Raw genomic sequence first — 18,363 nt, forward strand, 5'->3', positions numbered from 1 at the left:
TGTGCTGCAGGAGGAAGAGGCGTATGCAGGAAATGTTTGCCAGGCAATGTGAGCAACTATGTCCCATCTCTCGAGTCTGGACATCAGGTAGGAATACATGGTCTTTTGTTTACTCTCTACACGACAGATGGAGGACAAATGTATGTTGGAGTAGAGGGAGGCAGGAGTATGTAGAACCAAGTTTATTCTGTTACCAGAAGCAGACTAACGTCACTTTGAAGGCCCGGTGTGCTGCTGTCTCTGAAAAATCCCAGGCTGTATCGATATCCTTCCTGACAGGAGGAAGGTCTGGTCATCACAAAGCACATATCAAGCAACACTGCAAATGGTATAGCGCTGGGCACTATACAGACAAGTTAAACTATAGTCCCTACCCCTAGGAGCTTGCAGTCTAATGGGAAAATTGGGACATGGCCAGGCAGAAAACACACATGATACATTCATTAAAAAGTTGTCAAATGTACAAGTGCAATGTCATCTGATTCCTGAACCCATTCATTCGACCAGCATTTATTGAATGTCTACTATGTGACTCCAAGCCAGGGTCACAGAGATACACAAAACTTGTCTCTGCCCTCAAGGAGTTCACAGTTTAGTGGAAGAGACATACACGTAAACAGATAATGACAATACAACATGGTCTGTGCCGTGTCACATAAGCCTGCACAAAGTGGTTGGGAATGCAGAAAAGGGAGAACCAACTGCACTGAGGGAGACAGGAAAAGCTGAATAGGAGCCTTCCAGAATAAGAGACTTGGGGAGTGGACAATGAGAGGAAGGACATCCCAGGATATGGAGGGAAAGGCATAAAAGGGTACAGTATTTCCAGGAAATAGTGTGAAACTCTGACTGGTTGGAACTTAGTGTGCCCAGTGAAAGATGAAGCAGGAAGGGTGGGAAGTGACCTGAATCTGAGGAGACCTGTATGCCTTCCTAGGGAGTTTGAACTTTATCTCATAGGCAATGGGGAAAATCAAAGGCAGTTTTAAGCAGGGAAATTATATGATCACATACAAGTGATATGATCCCAGTTCTCCTGCCTCCTAGCTGTGTGACTTTGGGCAAGTCACTAAATCTCTGAGCATTAGCGTCTTCTTCTATAAAATGGGGATAATAGTGGTACCTACCTCGCAGGGTTGATTTGAGGAGTAAATGAGCTAATGTATGTATAAAGCAATCAGGACAGCGCCTGGTCCATAATAAGAGCTCCATAAATTTTAGCTATTACTACCAGGCGTGTTTCTTAGAAAGGTAACTTTGTTGGCAGCAAGGAACATAAACTGCAGTGGGGAAAAGATTGATGGCAGGAGGTCCGATTAAGATGACATTGCAATTTAATCCAGTGATAAATAAGGTCTTGAACTGGTATTTGGATGCGGGAAGTTAGGGAGATGAAAAAGCGAAGAGTAAGTCGAGCTTGGAAGATTGGGTAGATGAGGACAACCATTAACCAAATTCAGAGAGAAGGCTAGCCAGAGGATAGGGGTGTGGGTGCAGGAACAGATAAATGAGTTCAGTTTGGGATCTGCTGAATGAAAAGTGAAGCCGCCTAGGATGGGAACCTGGAGAATATCAACATGCAGGGGGAGGCCAAAAGAGCCAGTGGAGAAAACCGGTCAGCGACCGCAGTGTCAGTGTGAACTGCGTAAGGGAGGTTTAGGGGGCTGAGGGACACACTATCATCAGCTAGCCATTTGTTTATGTTACACAAACACTCAACTCCCCAACATGCATACAGCCTATTTTCTAATCAGTTCTTTGCTTCTTGCTTCTCAGCTTTGTTTCTTGTAGAGACCACATTTTTTTCCCTTTTGCCCTCTCTTAACTGAAAGAGGGAAAGGTCTAGCATCTCTCAACAGGGGCGACCCCGAAATCACAAGTGAGGAGGTGGGAAGGGGGGAAGAAAGGAGGAAAATGATTTTTAAGAAAAGAAAAAGAGTTCGCGGCGACCTCTAATAATTGAAGTTCCACCTCCCTATATCCTGCCACGCCGCTCTCCTGCCGCCCTTATCGGGCTCCCGGCCGCGAAGTAGGACGGGAAACGTAGTCCTCAAGCCTGACCGGGTGGCACGACTGAAGAACTCGGTTTCCCAACTGGCTCTCCAGGCGCGTGCGCAGATGGCTGCCCCGGCGAGTGGTAAACAGAGACGTCAGGCGGGGGCTGCTGCTTGGAGCAAAACAAAAGGGAAACCCGGGGGGCGGGGGGTGGGGGGGGTACATAGGGGAATTGGTGCGGGAATAGGGGAGCCTGGGGCTGTGGGGACGTGGACCTTATCAAGAGTGGAGGGCAGGGAAGAGGCGGAGGGAGGGGGAGTCAGGGGAGGGGCAAGTGACGCGGGGGAGCGGGGCGTGGGGGAGTGGGGCGTGGGGGAGGGCAGTGATCCGGGTGGAGGAAATTTGGGAGGAGTGTCCGGGGGGCAGCAACTTAAAAGGGGGAGGGAACTGCGGCTAAAGAGACGTTCGGTGATGGGAGCGCAATGTATGAGGGGATACCGTGCCTCAGGTTTAAAGGAGCAGGAAGCTGAGTGAGAGGTTGGAGAAAAAGTGCCTTCGCTAGGCGGAGGTTACAGGTGGTGTCTCAGAAAGAGCTCTTGAGGCTGCAGGCTGTAGTCGAGAAGAGGATCAGAGAACTGTGTGGCAGGGACAGCTTGGGGGCTAGCGTCCTGGGGCGAGGGGGAAGTTCACGACTTTCTGAGGACTGGCAGGAATGTGCCTCCTGGCCCTTAGTGCTTCCCCCCTGGGGGGAGGCATCGTAAGGGACGGTGGCAGGCTCCTCTGAACGCTGAGCGGCCGAGGTCCAACTCCACGTATGGATCCAGGGAATGAGAATTCAGCCACAGAGGCTGCCGCGATCATAGACCTCGATCCCGACTTCAAACCCCAGAGCCGTCCCCGCTCCTGCACCTGGCCCCTTCCCCGACCAGAGCTTGCTACCCAGCCGTCCGAGCCGCCCGAGGTGGAGCCAGGTCTGGGAGAAAAGGTACACACGGAGGGGCGCTCAGAGCCGATCCTGTTGCCCTCCCGGCTCCCAGAGCCGGCAGGGGGCCCCCAGCCCGGGATCCTGGGGGCCGTAACAGGTCCTCGGAAGGGAGGCTCCCGCCGGAATGCCTGGGGAAATCAGTCATATGCAGAACTCATCAGCCAGGCCATTGAAAGCGCCCCGGAGAAGCGACTGACACTCGCCCAGATCTATGAGTGGATGGTCCGCACTGTGCCCTACTTCAAGGACAAGGGTGACAGCAACAGCTCAGCAGGATGGAAGGTAACTATGACCCCCTTACCTCCATCCCAATACCATCTGCCCCTGGGCCCCCTAGCCTCCTTACTTCTACTCTGGGGCCCTTTTTACACCCCCACCCCAGAGATCCACCTTCAGTCGTCAATTAGACAAACATTTGCTTAGGACATAGTATATGCCATGCTCAGTGCTTGATGCTGGAGGATCACAGATGAATAAGACACTGTCCTTGTCCTGGAGAAAATTGAATTCTCTGCTCACTGCTCAACACTCCCAGCACTTTGGCTTGGGCTGCCCCAAAACACTTATCCCCACAGAGAAGTCTTTATCCTATGTGCAGCAGGGACTGTGTGGATTCCCCACAGGAGCCTAGCCTGCCCTCCTCCTCTGCCTCTCACCCCAACACCTTTTCTCCCATTCCTGTGGGATTGCTTGGATTCCCCGCTTGCCTCCCAATACCTCAGGGTGGAGGTACTGTTCTAGATTACTGTTCCACCCAAGAAGAAGGAGTGGAGTGGCAAAAGGGAGGAAGAGTGATATTCGTGGGGTAAGGTAGCTGGTCCTATGCACTAAGAAAAAAAAAGGGCTGTGAGCTACTACTTGCCTCAGTTTACCCTATAATGCCAAGAAACTCTCCCTTGTAAGGGGCTATCCAAGTTTTGGGGGAAAGTTTTCCTTTACTCTTGGGGAATATTAGTCATGAGAAAAAGAGGTAGGGGTCTGACTTTAGAGCACAAGGTTGGGAGTTCCCTTGGCCTTCCATGAAGAAACTGTGAGGAAAGATCTCGCTAGAAGCTCTGAAAACTTGTCCTGAGAAATATGGGGCTCTAATCATGAAACTGGAGAGCTTCAATCCCTCTGGGTGTCCTGTATCCCCGTAGGTGGTGAGGTCAGCATACAAGGAAGTACAGAGGGTTGAGTGAGCAGAGGGTCTTCCTGTAGGGATACGAGATCCAGGGATCAGATCTGCAGGATCCCCAGGAGCTGGGCAGAACAGAAAACAGGACAGCTGACTGAGACCCTTGGCACTATTTCTGGGTAGACTGCCACGCCACAGTCTCAGCTCATAAAGAGCTCCCCTCCTTGGACCCAGCCTACACAGCTGTTTTTCTTTTCCCTTAGGTTCATTTTCCAGGATAGGAGAAATAATCATGAGTTGTTACTTATGCTGTGGGAGTGTAGTCCCTCCTTCTAATTTACACGTATACGGGGCTTTTTAGTTTACGAAGTAGTTTTTAAATTTTTTATTTTATTCATCTTCATGACAATTCTGAGATTCCACGTTTTACGTATTAGGAAACTAAGGTATAGAAAGGTTGGGAAACTCACCTGATATCAGTAGAATGAGGACTTGCACTCGTCTAACTATAAATCATATGCTCTTTCTGCTCGTCCATGCTGCCAAAATGTCTTCATTGAAATAATGGCAAAGCCAAATCAGGCTGAGCTTGGGGTCTCCAAGGCTCTCACCCCGCACTCTCCACTCCCACCCCACTCCAAGGGGGGAAGCCTCACTCCTGAACTGGCTTTCCTGGTGATGGGCCAAGGTTACTACCACCCCACCAGGGGGCGGCACTCACTTAGAACAAGAAAGCCTAGTTTAGGTGGCTTGGGGAGCAATTAGCAGTCACCCTCCTTCCAACAGGTAAGAATTAGAGGCTTCTAGGGAGCTGACCTCTCCAGGTAGGGAGCTGTACTGTGTACTAGTCCCAAGGCCTAAAGAAGAGGGGATGAAAAAATGGGCCTCGTGGGTACTGAGTAGTAGGGAAAGGAATGGGTCTTCTCAGTAGACCCGGAGTTAGAGGATGAAAGGGGGGAAATCATGGTGGCAGAAGTCACTGTGGTCCTCAGTTACTGAGAGCCCAGGCTGGATGGACAAGTGTGATTCTTTGAAGGAACTAAGAGTATTAATGCAGCCAGAGTAGTTGGAGTGCCATTACTGCAGGGTCCCAGGGAGACCAGGAGTTCTTTGGCTAAAGAGCCCTGGAACAAGAAGCTACTTAAGCATCTTTCCCTAGGCAAAGGGTCTCCTCATCTAGAAACACATGAAGTGATTTCTGACTGTCCATAGCCTCAGCTTCCTAGTTGCTCCAAGCCTTTCTGGGCTCCTCTGGAGTTTTAAACACTAAAGAGCTCCATGTGGGAGGTCAAATGCCCCTAAGGTTGGAGATCTTTTGCACAAATTCCTGAGAAGTGGGGGAAAGGAGGTAGAAAAGAGAAAGGAGGTTGGGGAGGGGGCACACGAAAGGATGGTGTGACTAGCCTGGAGCAACCAGTAGAAATAAGCCGCTCTGGGGGCTCAAGAAGCTGCCAATCTCTGCTCCCTGGGCCCCTGGGGAAAAAAAAAAACTTATCTCTAGCAGAATATCAGCAGCCAGCAGGGAGGGAGGAAGGGAGGACACATAGCTTCTAATACCCAAGGCCTCAAGAGCTGACAGAGCCTCAAGGAGAGCCTCACCACCGTCACCCAGGGGCCACCCACCAATCGGGCAACAAATATTGATTATGTACTGGGAGCTTGACACTCTGAGGGGGCACTGCTGGGGGCTGCCTGGCTGGACAACGTGATCCGTGACCTGGGCGCTTATACTTTGACACTAATTATATGACACTGTAAACAATACAATGTAGATTGGGTAAAATCGTGTGGAACAGTTAAAAAATACTGTACAAGTTGGGCCCGGCCCGGTGGCACAGCGGTTAAGTGCGCACGTTCCGCTTTGGCAGCCCGGGGTTCACCGGTTTGGATCCCAGGTGCGGACATGACACCGCTTGGCAAGCCATGCTGTGGCAGGCGTCCCACGTATAAAGCAGAGGAAGATGAGCATGGATGTTAGCTCAGGGCCAGTCTTCCTCAGCAAAAAGAGGAGGATTGGCAGATGTTAGCTCAGGGCTAGTCTTCCTCAAAAATAAAAATACTATACAAGAAATTTGGCTGCAGAAGTCAAGCAACCACTTTATAAAAGAGAGGGGCCTTAAGCTTGGTCTTGACAAACTAGGAGAATTTAGGGAGGGGAGATCCTTCCCAGGACCAGGAGGGAAGGAGGAATGTGCCTTGTGTATTTGAGGCACAGTGAGAAGCCTGGCCTGAACGTACTTGAGGCTGTGTGTCCACAAACTGGGAGAAATCAGAAAAAAGGAATGTTCAAATCCTGTAGAGAGCTGGGGCCCAGATGTCCTGTGGGGAGTGGAGCACCAGCCATGCTGAGGTTCCAGCCGCTCAGTCTGTTCAGAGAACTGGCCCAGGACAGGGTAGGTCAGTCCTGGGCTGGTGTTATGCCACTGCCCTGTAAACTCCATCCAAGCCTGTACTCAAGGAAAGGGGAGCTGTGGCATGCTCTTTCCCACCTGAGTCTAGTTCCTGATGTACCAGGAGTGCATCTCCCCAATGCCCACGAGCCCCAGACAGCCCCCCAAAGACTTGGGAGAAGTACAGTGTTGTGAGCTTTTCCAGGGTGGGCGCAGTGTCCTCTGCAATAGGTTATTACTCAGGTTGTCTCCTGGGCCCCTGTGCAAAGGAGTCTGGAGCAGAGGCCGAGCAGCTTGTCTTCGGGTGGGAACTCTGTATGGTCTCCTCCTCCACTCCCAACCCCCGCCCCTACCTTGGCCTGTTTTCGCCCTGGATTTGACTAGCTTTGAGTCTCCAGGAATGCCCCTGCCATGTCCCAGCATCCTTTTAGACTGGACTGCCGGCTGCTGACCTCCCCTACACACACCTCATGCCCCTTTCCTGCTGCCTCTGCCCTCTCCAGAACTCCATCCGCCACAACCTGTCCCTGCACAGCAAGTTCATCAAGGTTCACAACGAGGCTACTGGCAAGAGCTCTTGGTGGATGCTGAACCCCGAGGGAGGCAAGAGTGGCAAGGCGCCCCGCCGCCGAGCAGCCTCCATGGATAGCAGCAGCAAGCTACTCCGGGGCCGCAGCAAGACCCCCAAGAAGAAATCAGCTGTGATGCCAGCCCCACCTGAAGGTGCCACTCCGACGAGCCCTGTTGGCCACTTTGCCAAGTGGTCAGGCAGCCCTTGCTCTCGAAACCGCGAGGAAGCTGATGTGTGGACCACCTTCCGTCCACGAAGCAGTTCAAATGCTAGCACTGTCAGCACCCGGCTCTCCCCCAGGAGGCCAGAGTCTGAGGTGCTGACGGAGGAGGAAATACCAGCCTCAGTCAGCAGCTATGCAGGGGGTGTGCCTCCCACCCTAAACGAAGATCTGGAGCTGTTAGATGGGCTCAACCTCACATCTTCCCATTCCCTGCTATCTCGGAGTAGTCTCTCTGGCTTCTCTTTGCAGCATCCTGGGGTTACGGGCCCCTTACACACCTACAGCACCTCCCTCTTCAGCCCAGCAGAGGGGCCCCTGTCAGCAGGAGAAGGGTGCTTCTCAAGCTCCCAGTCTCTGGAGGCCCTGCTCACTTCTGATACGCCACCACCCCCTGCTGATGTCCTCATGACCCAAGTAGATCCCATTCTGTCTCAGGCTCCAACACTTCTGTTGCTGGGGGGAATACCTTCCTCCAGCAAGCTAGCCACAGGAGTCGGCCTATGTCCTAAGCCCCTAGAGGCTCCAGGCCCCAGCAGTCTGGTTCCTACCCTTTCGATGATGGCACCACCACCAGTCATGGTGGGTGCTCCCATCCCCAAGGGCCTGGCGACTCCTGTGCTCACACCCCCTACTGAAGCTGCAAGCCAAGACAGAATGCCTCAGGATCTAGATCTTGATATGTATATGGAGAACCTGGAGTGTGACATGGATAACATCATCAGTGACCTCATGGATGGGGGCGAGGGACTGGACTTCAACTTCGAGCCAGGTACGGCACCCCCTAATCATGGTAGCATCTCACAACCTATACCCACTCCTCAGTGCCCAGCTAGTCCCATGATCTGATCAAGCGGGAGATTTGAACAAGGGGTGGCTGGAGATCCTGGGATATTGGAGGGAGGATGTCATATTAGAGTGGCATGGTTTCCAGATGAGACCTCCAGGCCCTCCAGCAGTGCCCACCCCTACAGGGCAACACAGGAGAGGTGGGGGGAGGGGCTCTCTCTGTTTTCCTTGGTATGGACCTTGATGATGGAAAGTTGTCATGCCCCAGATCAACCTCTTACCTTGTCCTCCATTTTTTTCTCCCCACAGATCCCTGAGCCATGGCTGGAAGCTTTGTCCCCTGCTTCAGAGGTGGAGCCAGGCATGCCCATATCCACTCTTTACCCTTGACCCATCCCCGGGAATTTGGGACCCTACTTTAGAGCTAGGGTGGGGTCTACTCACACGGGTGTTAAGGAAATTATAAAGATAAAGCTGCCCCATATGGGAACTATGGGAGGAGGGAGAGGGGAGGGGGAAAGGGAGAGGGTTTATTCTCACTGTGCCAATTAGGGGGTAAGGCCCCCTCCCGGGAGCCATCCTCGCCTCCCCTCATTCCCACCCCCTAGGTTTTGTAGCAGGGGCGAGCAGTGCTGTTGGAAATGTGAAGTCACCAGTGGCCTTACCCCTGCCTTTGGGAGCAGGATTTTTTGTAGAGTCTTATCTGAGCTGGTCCAGGCTAGACTGAGCCTGGGATTTTTATGCAGTGGCCCCTTAGGCCAGTGGGGGGGGGGGGGGCTAGTGGAGACCTGGAAGGGCCAAGGTCTGAGCACTGGAGTGGCTCACCAGGCCAAATCATCCTTGGAAGGCTGCAGATAACAGAAAGTCTTTTTATAAACTTTTAAAGAAATATAAACACAAATATAGAGATTTTTAACAGTGGCAAGGTGCTAGTGATGGGGAGAATGCTTTTTTCTTTCTGAAGGCTTTGTCATAGTGACAGGATACAAACACTACAGACATTACTTGGGGAAACATGGAGAAGTCGGGGAGGGAACTCCAGGCTGACAGAGAGCAGCAGTGGGGAGGCGTACTGAGCAAGGGGAAGAGCCCCCAAGTGGACCAGGTCAGAACAAGGTCTGGTGGAAGTAGCTTGGAGTTTCCCTAAGGAGAAAGCTAAGCCAGGTCCCCTCATTCTGTCACCTTGTGCCTGGCAGTGTGTGGTATTGGGGTGCAGCCACACTCTTGCATGACCCACTGTGAGTTAGTGCTATGGTGGGAGAGTGCATTGAAGACCTGGAATTAGTTTGTGGCCTGGGAAGGGGATGGGAGGGGAGAGAAGAGAAGGAGGGAAGGATTTAGGGTGGTAAAGTTAGGCACAGAGACCTCCCTGTTCAAGGCCCCTGACAGCTGTCCCTGCCCTTCTTCCCCTTGCCTGACTACAGGGGTTATGTGGAAGTGTGTGTGGCGGCAGACAGGGGGAGGGGCAAGACAGGGAAGGGGGAGCAGGAGAGCTTGGCTGAGGGTCTGGGAAATGAGCAGGGATGGAGGGGAATGTGGATCAGGTTTACTAGCACCTGCCAGGGAGGCCATCTGGGGCTCCTTCTCCACCCTAGCCCCCAAAGCAGCCCCTCCCCCAGTCCCCTTTGCATTGTCCCCTCCCCCGCCCCTGCTGTGGGTTCCCATCATTTCCTGTGTCAGCGCCTGGCCTACCCAGATTGTATCATGTGCTAGATTGGAGTGGGGAAGTGTGTCAAATCAATAAATGAATAAATTCAATAAATGCCTATAACCAGCCCTTGTTTCTGCTGTCTTGCTGCTCCCCTCGGATAAGGGGGAGGGAGGGGAAAGACAAATGGCTGACCAGAGGGACTGCCCAGAGGCAGAGATGTGAGGGGTCTGGATTTTGGCAGGCAGGTGGGGGTGGTGGAGTGTGGTGGGGGGAGGGAAGGTGCCCATGGTCACCTAACCCCAGCAGGAGCAGGAGGGCTGTGATAGGCCTCCCAAGGGGAGGTAGTCTGGTTGGAGAAGACCCCACCTCCTACTCTGTCCCTCAAAGGTTCATTGTACTAGACTTCCCAGTCTTTCCTCATTCCCACCTGTGTGCCCACCCCAGCCCTCTCCTGCTGCTCCTACCCGCCCTCAGAGCCTCCACAGTGCCTGGAGCATACTTAGGCCTTGGTGCAGATATTGAGAGGAAGGAGTCTTTCTTGAAAAAGGAACCTCACATTAAATACCAGTCATTTCATACCTAGTATTGCTGCTCTCACTTGGTCTGTTTATTTGGTTAGCGACGTTTAGTCTTCCTACTGAGAACGTCTGCTCTGGTCTTAGAGAACTGACCCTTGCGAGTGGACTTCTGGTTATGTGATCGTCTTGATGATTTGGACTGGAAAAGGAAAGGATCAGTAAGTAGTTAAAGAGGCCCCTGCAGGGAAGCTTTCTTCAACTAGGGCCAAAGGTAGGACAAAAGAAGTGAGAGGCAGGTCTTGGGCACGCATGTTAGATTTGGAAAGGAAATTCATCCCAGAGGGCAGGGGTAGAGGAGCCTTCAGTTGGCTGGTGGGGAAAGGGGGGTGCTGGGACAGAACACATTTGGGGAGTCTTACTGAGGCTTTCGCAGAGGGTTCAATTATAACGACTTTCTTGGCTTCTTGGCTTTTAAGCATTTTTATTCGGCTCCTCTCCAGCTCATCACATTGTGTGCGCAAGGCCCCTAGGAATGAGGAAAAGGCACCCCCACCTCTGAGGACTAGAGAGCTTACCTACCCATCCCGTCCCTCCCATCGTTCAAAGGATCACTTGGAGTAACAAGGCCTAAAGCTAGGCTGAGGAGTGATCTGAAGGTGCCTAAGCTTTCCCCTTTTTAGTAGGAATTGGGACACCAAGACTCCTAGAGAAAAAGATGAAGGGAAATATGGAAACGGTGGGGTGGTGATAGGGAGATATACTGAGAAGATGGCTGAGAAATGAGGGCGAAGAGATAGTGACGCACGCACATTCCACATGATTTGAGCTAAACTCCCTCCTAAAGTAGACCCAGACCCTAGTCCCCTTTTCCTAGGATCCTGTGATCCTACCTGCTGTATTATACCAGTCTCACCCTATATCTCCCATCACCCAGCTACGTACAGTACTCTCCGTGTTCCTTCTTCCTCCATCATGCTCCTTACCAATTAGCTCAGGTTCTGGATTCTTCAGGAGGGGCACAAAAGCTTTGTAGGCATTCCCAAGTCGGGTTCCTGTGAACACAGCAGTGTGCTATCCCCAGCCCGTGTCACCCCGTTTCCACCCTTCCAAAGCCCAAGATTTCAGGACCTTAACACTCAACACTACCTTGAGCTGGTATACCTTATTTCCTCCCCTCAGGTCCATCCCTAGGATCAGGTGGGGGGCATCGTATGTGTGAACCTAACCTATTGGCATAGAGGCAGTGCCTTTTCTTAGGCTGACTAGAGATGCCCTATTTTAAGGACAAGGTTCACAATCCATCTTGAGGGCCTTGCTCTATCTCTTGGGAATGATCCCAAGCCTCTACCTGGTGGCCCACGCACCACCCTACAAACATAGTAGGTGTTTCGAACTGTAAGGAATTTGCTGGCATAGTCTCCAGGGGTCTTCAACAGGAAGAAGAACTTCATTGTCCCCTCTTCATCACACAGATCGATGGTATCTAGAGAGAGGCCACAGGGTAATTGGAGCAGCCAAGGAAGGAGAGCGGGAGCAAAAGGGGCCAGTGATCCTATCCCGAATGGGTTGGAGGAAGCTGTCAGGATTCAAGGAGCTCTCTTCTTGCTACCAGAAGGGTTTGGGGGCTAGAGATGACCCTACTACTTCTGACCCTTGGCCATTAGTCCCCACCCCAAACTCCTCACCTTTTTTAGACAATTTCATTTTATTTCGGATGTAATGCAACAACAGGAGGACAGAGCAATTGGTGTTGACCAGAAACTGCTGATTATCTGAGAAGAGATGGGATGGGGCATGTGGCACTTCTCTACTTATACCATCCCTATGATCTCCACTGCCCTCAAACCTCCCCAGCACTACACTTAGACTCTGGCTCTGTGATGTCCCTCACCTCCATGTTTGATGAAGATGAACATGCTCTGAAGATCTTCTCACTCTTCAGAGAGAGCCCCTGATGAGTCATACAGGGAGAGGGTGTTCTAGAGGCCTGGAGGGGCCAAGCAGGCCCATGGTGTAGAAGCAGATGGATTACATAAGCCGAGGAGGCCCAGACTAGGCAGACAGGAGAGAGCTTTTGGCAGTTGTGGATAACCAGCATCCCTAGGGGTGGGGCCTGAGGCTGCAGTTGAGGGATTATGAGGTCAGAAGTGGTATGTGCGGCAGAAGGTGGAGGAAGGATAAGGAGAGAAGAACTTGGGTGGGGTCTGTAAAAGATTTGTTGGGAATGGGGGAAACACGGGAAATCTAACTCTAAACTGGACTCTGGAAGGAGAGCAGGACACTTAGAGAAAAACAAGTTTCTGGAACAGTACTCTTTTCTAGTTAATTTGTGGTACAACTGCTTCCACAGCATCAGTCTACTACTCCTTTTTCCTACCATGGGCAGCATGTCTCCCATCCTCATAGCACCCCACATTTCCCTTGCTCCCCACCCCAACAACAGACATTCTTGATGATCATCAGCAGAAACTTTATTTCTCATTGATTCAGGAACAATTGAAGGGTAGACGGAAAGAGGGAGGGAGGGACGGAGGGACGGCGGGACAGTGGGGAAAGAATCCAGCAAAGAGGGAGGGCTGGATTGGAGGAGATGAAACATGTACCAGGGCAAAATCCTCAAGTAGGAGATATTGAATAAGGGAGCTGTTATTGGGGGCACAAAATTCAAAATCAGGGGAGTGAGGTAAGGATCGGACCCAGCCTGGTTAGACTAAGGGATGTTAGTACAATTTAGGGCTACAGGACCCTGGGGTTCTGTCAGGGTATAAGGGCTCAGGTTTCAAGTTTCAGGGTGTAACATGGGGGAGCCCAGTAGGGGCTATGCTGGCTGCAGGGGGAGCCCCCAGACCCCTCCCCTAGAGCCCCTCCTTTTGGGGGAATTTCACTGACGTGGCAGAGCCGTTCACTGTAGTCTGGCCGCAGACTTTCCGCCAATCCCTTAGACACACCACTCCAGGCCTAAAGACAGATATCTCCAGGTCAGGGGTCAATTAGGAGCAGGAAGTAAAAGACCCGGGCTCTGTGCCAAGGCAGCTCTCACAATGTCTGCAACCACTGTGATTACAGAAGGGACACACAGACTCTTGGGCCCCCAACACCACTGTTTCCATCTGCCTTAAACCAATCTATAATCAGTTCTTCTGTGTCTTTCTCTCCATCTAGCCCATCCCCCAATGGGTTGGCCACATCCTGACAGTTAGCCCTCCCTCCCCTCCCCTCTGCCCCCATAGTCTGTCTGTCTTGCTGGCAAGCAGTTGGCAGTTGACAGACTGCAGTCTGCCTATGACAATGTTCTCACCGAAAAGTTCCCATGGTATTCAGTAACCAGATCCTCTAGGTTCTTGAGGGTAGGAATTCGGGGCATCATCCTGAGGGGGGAGAAAGAGGGAGCAGGAGCACATCAGTTACGCTCTTTTATTACCCTTCTCCCAGTGCTCCCATATGGGATGAAGTGATTCTGTGTTCTCTGTGCCTACAGTTTGCTCCCACCACCATGCCCACTTGGATACTGTCCCGCCCTCTACTCCTGGAGACCCTATAACAACTCTCCTCTACTATTCCCAGCCACCCCCACCTCATTTTTCTGGGATTCCCAAAATCTCACCGCTCAAGCAAGCAGTACACACAGATGAGGCCAATAATCAATCCCATGGACCCGACGGGGATAAGCACAGCTTCCAACGCAAACAATGAAGGACTCTCTATAGAAAAGAGACCTAACATTTGTGGTGTCCCTACTACGTGCCAACATTTGTAGAGCCCCATCTTGGTGCCAGGCACTGTGCTAAACACTTTCCGTATACTTAATCCTCACAGCTCCTGAGAGCGGGGAACAAGTCATATCTCCATTTTACAGATGAGGAAACAGAATCAAGGAGGTTAGTGATGTGCCCAAGGTCAAAGAGGTAGTAAGCAGCAGGGGCAGGTTTAAACCCTTGATTTGTCTGGTTCCAAAGCCATCTTCACTGTGCAGGCTTTCTGGGAGTGCCGTGGGGAAATCTTATACATTCCATCTCCCCTCTGAGCACTCCTCAGCCTCCTTCTCAATCCACCCCCCTACTCTAACAACACACCGACCCAACCCTCCACAGACAAAGCCTGCTTCCTGGGAGTTGGAGTTGAACAGTGAGGGAAGATGGGCCACCAAGTTTGAGGTAGGGAGGTAGAGCAGAAGACTTAGTGGTGCTAGAAAGGTTGGGGTGCTGGCCTCATGGGTCAGGGTGATGCATCAGGCCCATTTTACCCTTTGAAGTACTGCTGCCCCAGTGGACCGGGTGGCTCCATTCACTCCAATGCTGAGCACTTCCACAGAGTGGGTTATAGCGGCTCCGAACACGGAACGTGTAGAGTTTCTGTGCATCCACGCTAGGCAGAGAGAAGCTAGGTCTGTGGCCCACTGATTGTTCCTTGGGGAGAAAGAGGGTGCGGGAAAGATGGGTGTCTACACAACAAGGGAGAATTGAAACTGCTGCCCACTCCTATGTCATCTTCTGGTCCTTCCCAGTTCCTCCCTCCTCTCGACTACTCAAGCCACACTGCTTCCTTCACTGACTAGAATCTAATGCCTCCTCTCCAGAGCCCCTTAAAAGCTTTCTTTTGTTTACTTGCCTATCTGGTATTAGGAAGAGTATGGGTAGGGAAACTTTAATGAAAACTCACTGTTGATGACAGGGAAAGGAGGGTGGAGGGTGGGCAGAGGAGCTGGGAGGCAGAGAACGGGAGCTTGGGATCAGGCCCTCATATTTGGCTGAGTGGATTCTTTATCCCCACTTGCTTGGCCTTAGCTGCTACATTCATATCCCCAGTCACTCACAGTCCAGCTGCGGTCCCGGTCACTCCGGTACTGCACCAGGTGCTCCAAACAATGGTCCGAGTATCTGCTGCTCCATCTCAGTTCTAACTGGGATTCACTCAGGTTGTGAAGTGTTAGATTCTCTGGAGCCCAGGGGATCACTGGAGATATGTGTGCATGTGTGGTCATTCCCCTGGTCTGGACAAGTCAGGATCCTGAAAGTAGTGCCCCTGATCCCTCCCCCACTTCTCCGTCCCCACCCCTCACCTCCTCCTTTCTGGCCGAGTACTCTCATGGTGAAAGAACACCACTCCATATACCCCAATGCCCCACAATATCCTGGACTCTTGATCCTCTTTCCAAATTACCCAGATCCTGCAGTTTTAGCATCTGTGTGGCTTGCCTCCTGGGTTCCCTTGGGTCCTGGAGCTGGACAACAAATGTTTCGTAGAGATGGATCTCCTCTTTTCCCAACCAACAGCCAGAAGTGACCTCTTCAGAGAATAGATAGTGGCCACACTCTTGGACTTTACCATCGTCAGAGTTTTTGTACCTAGAGAAGGGTAGGAAGGAAGAGAAACCAGGGCGGGGGTGGGGGTAAACTTGGGTATTACAGATATCCACAGGCCAGCCTCATCTCCTCTGAATTGACTTAAGAACTTACCCCACGAGAAAAGAGTGGGGAACCTGAAATGTTTGCTACCCTCTTTCTTGGTTCCCAGGCAGTTTCTCACATCCAGCCCACCTCCTCTTCCTCCCCCATGCTATCCCCTCTTCCCTTCTCATACCAATAGTGCAGAGTCAGGTTGGTGGGCTGGGGCTCAGAGCTGCTGTTCCAAGTGCAATTCATGTACTCAACATTGAACACAAAACACTGAACCTTTGGGAGGGGCAGGGTGGAAACACTGGGGGCCCTAGGGGGTGTAGAAGTCAGGAAGAAATCTAAATTGGGAAGAAAATGAAGTGGGGGAGGGGAAAAGAAGAAATCATGGTCAGAAGAAGAAGCAGCGTGAGGCAGGGAACCTTTCCCCTCGCTCTCCCCACAGTATTCTTAAATTCTGCCCGCATCCTTGTAACGCCCAGGTTTCAGATTTCTGTAAGGCCCCTTCCCACAACCTCCCTTCTCACCAACCCCCTCCAGTCCCAGGTTTCCCACCAGTTGTGATGTCTTCATTCCCACTGGGCGTGGGGACCTTCGGGGTCAGCCCCACCCCCAGCAGAGGCAGCTGCAGGAATAAGAGGGATCTGAGTGGCAATGGTGGCTTCAACATGGCGCTTGCTCTTCGTTCCCTGGGTGTAGACTGTGTCAGGACCATGGGCCCCTCACCCACTACCCCTCCCCACCCACACATTTCCTTCTGTCATAGCTTCCGGTGGAAAGAACCTTAGAAACCAGGGCTTTACAGAGGGTGTGGCAAATGTGTGCTATGACACTGGTTAAATCCTCTGGGAGATTAGGTGTTAATCTAATCTGCAGGGGTAAACCCACCACTGTAAAGTGGTGTCAAGTAGAGCCTAAGGCTGGGTATACAATATTGTCACAGATTCAAGAATCCCCAGACCACCTAGATCCTGAGAAGGATCTGTTCACCACTCCCACCACCATTCTCAACCACCTCTCACTCAATCGTTTCATCCTTTAGAGGGGGGGGGGTCTGAGCCTCCCCCCATCCAATGTGATGCTCCTTTCTTGGCTCAGTCACCCTGAAACCTCTGTCAAAGGTCTACTGTCTCGGCTGGAAGGAAAATACAATCTTGGCTCCTGTGGGCACATATATAGCTGTCTTTCCTCTGACCTAATCCAAACCAGACTATCCATACTTAGCTGCTGCCCTGTTGAGATTGGGTCCCTGTTGAGACTGGTGAGGAAGTCTGACTTAGAAGTAGACTCTGGAAATGGAGGAAAACAATACTAGCTTCAAACTCTTCATCTCCCCCTAAATCTGCTTCTCTTCCTGTGTTGCCTATCTCAGTTAATGGTATCATCACCCCCTCAGTCACCCAGACTTGAGACCTCACAGTCATCTTCAACTCCTCCCTCTCTCTCACCCTGTGAGTCCAATCAGCTCTGCATATGTGGTGTTTCTCCCAGCAGTGTCCTCCTTTCCATGACCACAGCCACTGTGCTAAATCAGCCTTTCGTTCCCTCTAGTCAGGATTATTACTAGAACACACTAACTGGCTTCCCTTTCTAAAGACCCTCTGCTCTCTAATCCCTTCTTCATCCTGTTGGCCAGATTTGTCTTCCCCCAGACACAGAGCTGATTGGAGACACTATTTACTGAAATCGTTTATTCACAAAACATCGAGTGAGTCTTTCATATGTGCCAAGCACCGTGCTTATGTTCTAACCCACCCCAATTTTCTGCAGGTTAAAATTCCTCAGAGTTAGTTCAACTGTTACCTCCTCCAATATGTTTTCCTCTCCCCAATCAGAATTAATCTGTCTTCCCATTGTGATTCAATAGCATTTTATTGTTATTTTTACTTATTTGCTAGTTTTATTATTTTTTATTTATTCTTATTTGTGGCTTTTATTGTAGCACTCCGTCTATTCTGTAAAAGGCAATACTATCATAGAAAGAATCAAGAGTCAAGAAAAAATCCTAGTCTCAGCTCTATTACTCAGCAGCTGTATAATATCAGGCAAGCGGACTTCCACTCTTTGAAAACCAGCTGCCTCATCCACAAAATGGAGACAATAATAATCCCTAACTCATGGGGCTGTTTGCGGATTAAAAGGGAGAATGTCTGAAAAGCATCTGACACTGAGCAGATGCCTCTTTCGGTAGAGCAAGGGTTCTTAACCTGGAGTTCACGGACACTTAGGGGATATTTCGATGAGCTTCAGGGAGTTTAAGAATCTCCCTGGCAAGTATCTAACATTTTGTACGTCTCTATGTGCACTTTTCCGGGAAGAAGGGCCATAGCTTCCATCAGCATCTTAGCAGGGTTGTAAATAAAAAACGCTTAAGAACCTCCGCGCTAGACCATAAAGACCCTGAGAGATTAGAACCGGCCTTTCAGGGGTTAATAGCTGCTTTCTTATGCACACATAGTTTCTCATCTTCACAACACTCCTTTGAAGGAAGTGTTAGTACACCCATTTTTCAGATGCGGAAACTAAGAAACGAAGAAGTGGTTTGTAAAGGGCACCTATTCGAGGCCAAGAACCGAGCGAGGCGCTGGGAGGCCAATGCCAGCGAGAGCTCTGCGCCGCGGCGGCCTCCGCCTTCGGGCCGGACCCCACGACCGCGCGCGGCCGCTCCGTAGACCTTCGCCGGGCAACACCGACCTCCGGCCGCCGGCGGCCGGCTCCCGGGCGCGGAGCTCCG

General features: G+C 51.4%; 3 protein-coding genes across 3 annotated transcripts; 1 reads left to right on the plus strand and 2 right to left on the minus strand.

Annotated features, from left to right (window-relative positions):
- The first annotated feature begins 2,114 nt into the window (after positions 1-2,114).
- Positions 2,115-9,841, plus strand: FOXO4 (forkhead box O4). The gene is made up of 3 exons (XM_005614247.4): positions 2,115-3,262; positions 6,991-8,050; positions 8,377-9,841. The coding sequence occupies exons 1-3, from the start codon at positions 2,810-2,812 to the stop codon at positions 8,382-8,384; spliced, it is 1,521 nt and encodes a 506-aa protein (XP_005614304.1). The 5' UTR covers positions 2,115-2,809; the 3' UTR covers positions 8,385-9,841.
- A 345-nt stretch (positions 9,842-10,186) lies between these two features.
- On the minus strand, positions 10,187-12,683 carry CXHXorf65 (chromosome X CXorf65 homolog). Its single transcript, XM_005614249.4, has 6 exons — positions 12,128-12,683; positions 11,922-12,008; positions 11,585-11,719; positions 11,220-11,288; positions 10,656-10,762; positions 10,187-10,435 (listed from the first exon to the last, which is right to left on the minus strand). Exons 1-6 carry the CDS (start codon positions 12,150-12,152, stop codon positions 10,334-10,336), a joined length of 525 nt encoding a protein of 174 aa, XP_005614306.1. The 5' UTR covers positions 12,153-12,683; the 3' UTR covers positions 10,187-10,333.
- A 2-nt stretch (positions 12,684-12,685) lies between these two features.
- IL2RG (interleukin 2 receptor subunit gamma) lies at positions 12,686-18,320 on the minus strand. Its single transcript, XM_023633677.2, has 8 exons — positions 16,185-18,320; positions 15,817-15,970; positions 15,397-15,581; positions 15,050-15,189; positions 14,480-14,642; positions 13,841-13,937; positions 13,535-13,604; positions 12,686-13,194 (listed from the first exon to the last, which is right to left on the minus strand). The coding sequence occupies exons 1-8, from the start codon at positions 16,378-16,380 to the stop codon at positions 13,009-13,011; spliced, it is 1,191 nt and encodes a 396-aa protein (XP_023489445.2). The 5' UTR covers positions 16,381-18,320; the 3' UTR covers positions 12,686-13,008.
- Positions 18,321-18,363: the final 43 nt, after the last annotated feature.

This window comes from Equus caballus, chromosome X, assembly GCF_041296265.1.
Source record: "Equus caballus isolate H_3958 breed thoroughbred chromosome X, TB-T2T, whole genome shotgun sequence".
NCBI lineage: Eukaryota > Metazoa > Chordata > Mammalia > Perissodactyla > Equidae > Equus > Equus caballus.

What these genes read in the sequence shown, in the direction of transcription:
- CXHXorf65 (XM_005614249.4), bottom strand. Translation starts at nt 12,152, where the DNA reads ATGTTCATCTTCATCAAACATGGAG. An exon ending in CATCTTCATCAAACATGGAG is followed by an intron (nt 12,009 to 12,127) that starts GTGAGGGACATC and finishes ATCTCTTCTCAG; the next exon opens with ATAATCAGCAGTTTCTGGTC. An exon ending in TCCAGAACCTGAGCTAATTG is followed by an intron (nt 10,763 to 11,219) that starts GTAAGGAGCATG and finishes CCTCATTCCTAG; the next exon opens with GGGCCTTGCGCACACAATGT.
- IL2RG (XM_023633677.2), bottom strand. Translation starts at nt 16,380, where the DNA reads ATGTGTGGGTGGGGAGGGGTAGTGGGTGAGGGGCCCATGGTCCTGACA. An exon ending in GCTAAAACTGCAGGATCTGG is followed by an intron (nt 15,190 to 15,396) that starts GTAATTTGGAAA and finishes ACATATCTCCAG; the next exon opens with TGATCCCCTGGGCTCCAGAG. An exon ending in ACCGGGACCGCAGCTGGACT is followed by an intron (nt 14,643 to 15,049) that starts GTGAGTGACTGG and finishes TTTCTCCCCAAG; the next exon opens with GAACAATCAGTGGGCCACAG.
- FOXO4 (XM_005614247.4), top strand. Translation starts at nt 2,810, where the DNA reads ATGGATCCAGGGAATGAGAATTCAGCCACAGAGGCTGCCGCGATCATA. An exon ending in ACAGCTCAGCAGGATGGAAG is followed by an intron (nt 3,263 to 6,990) that starts GTAACTATGACC and finishes TGCCCTCTCCAG; the next exon opens with AACTCCATCCGCCACAACCT.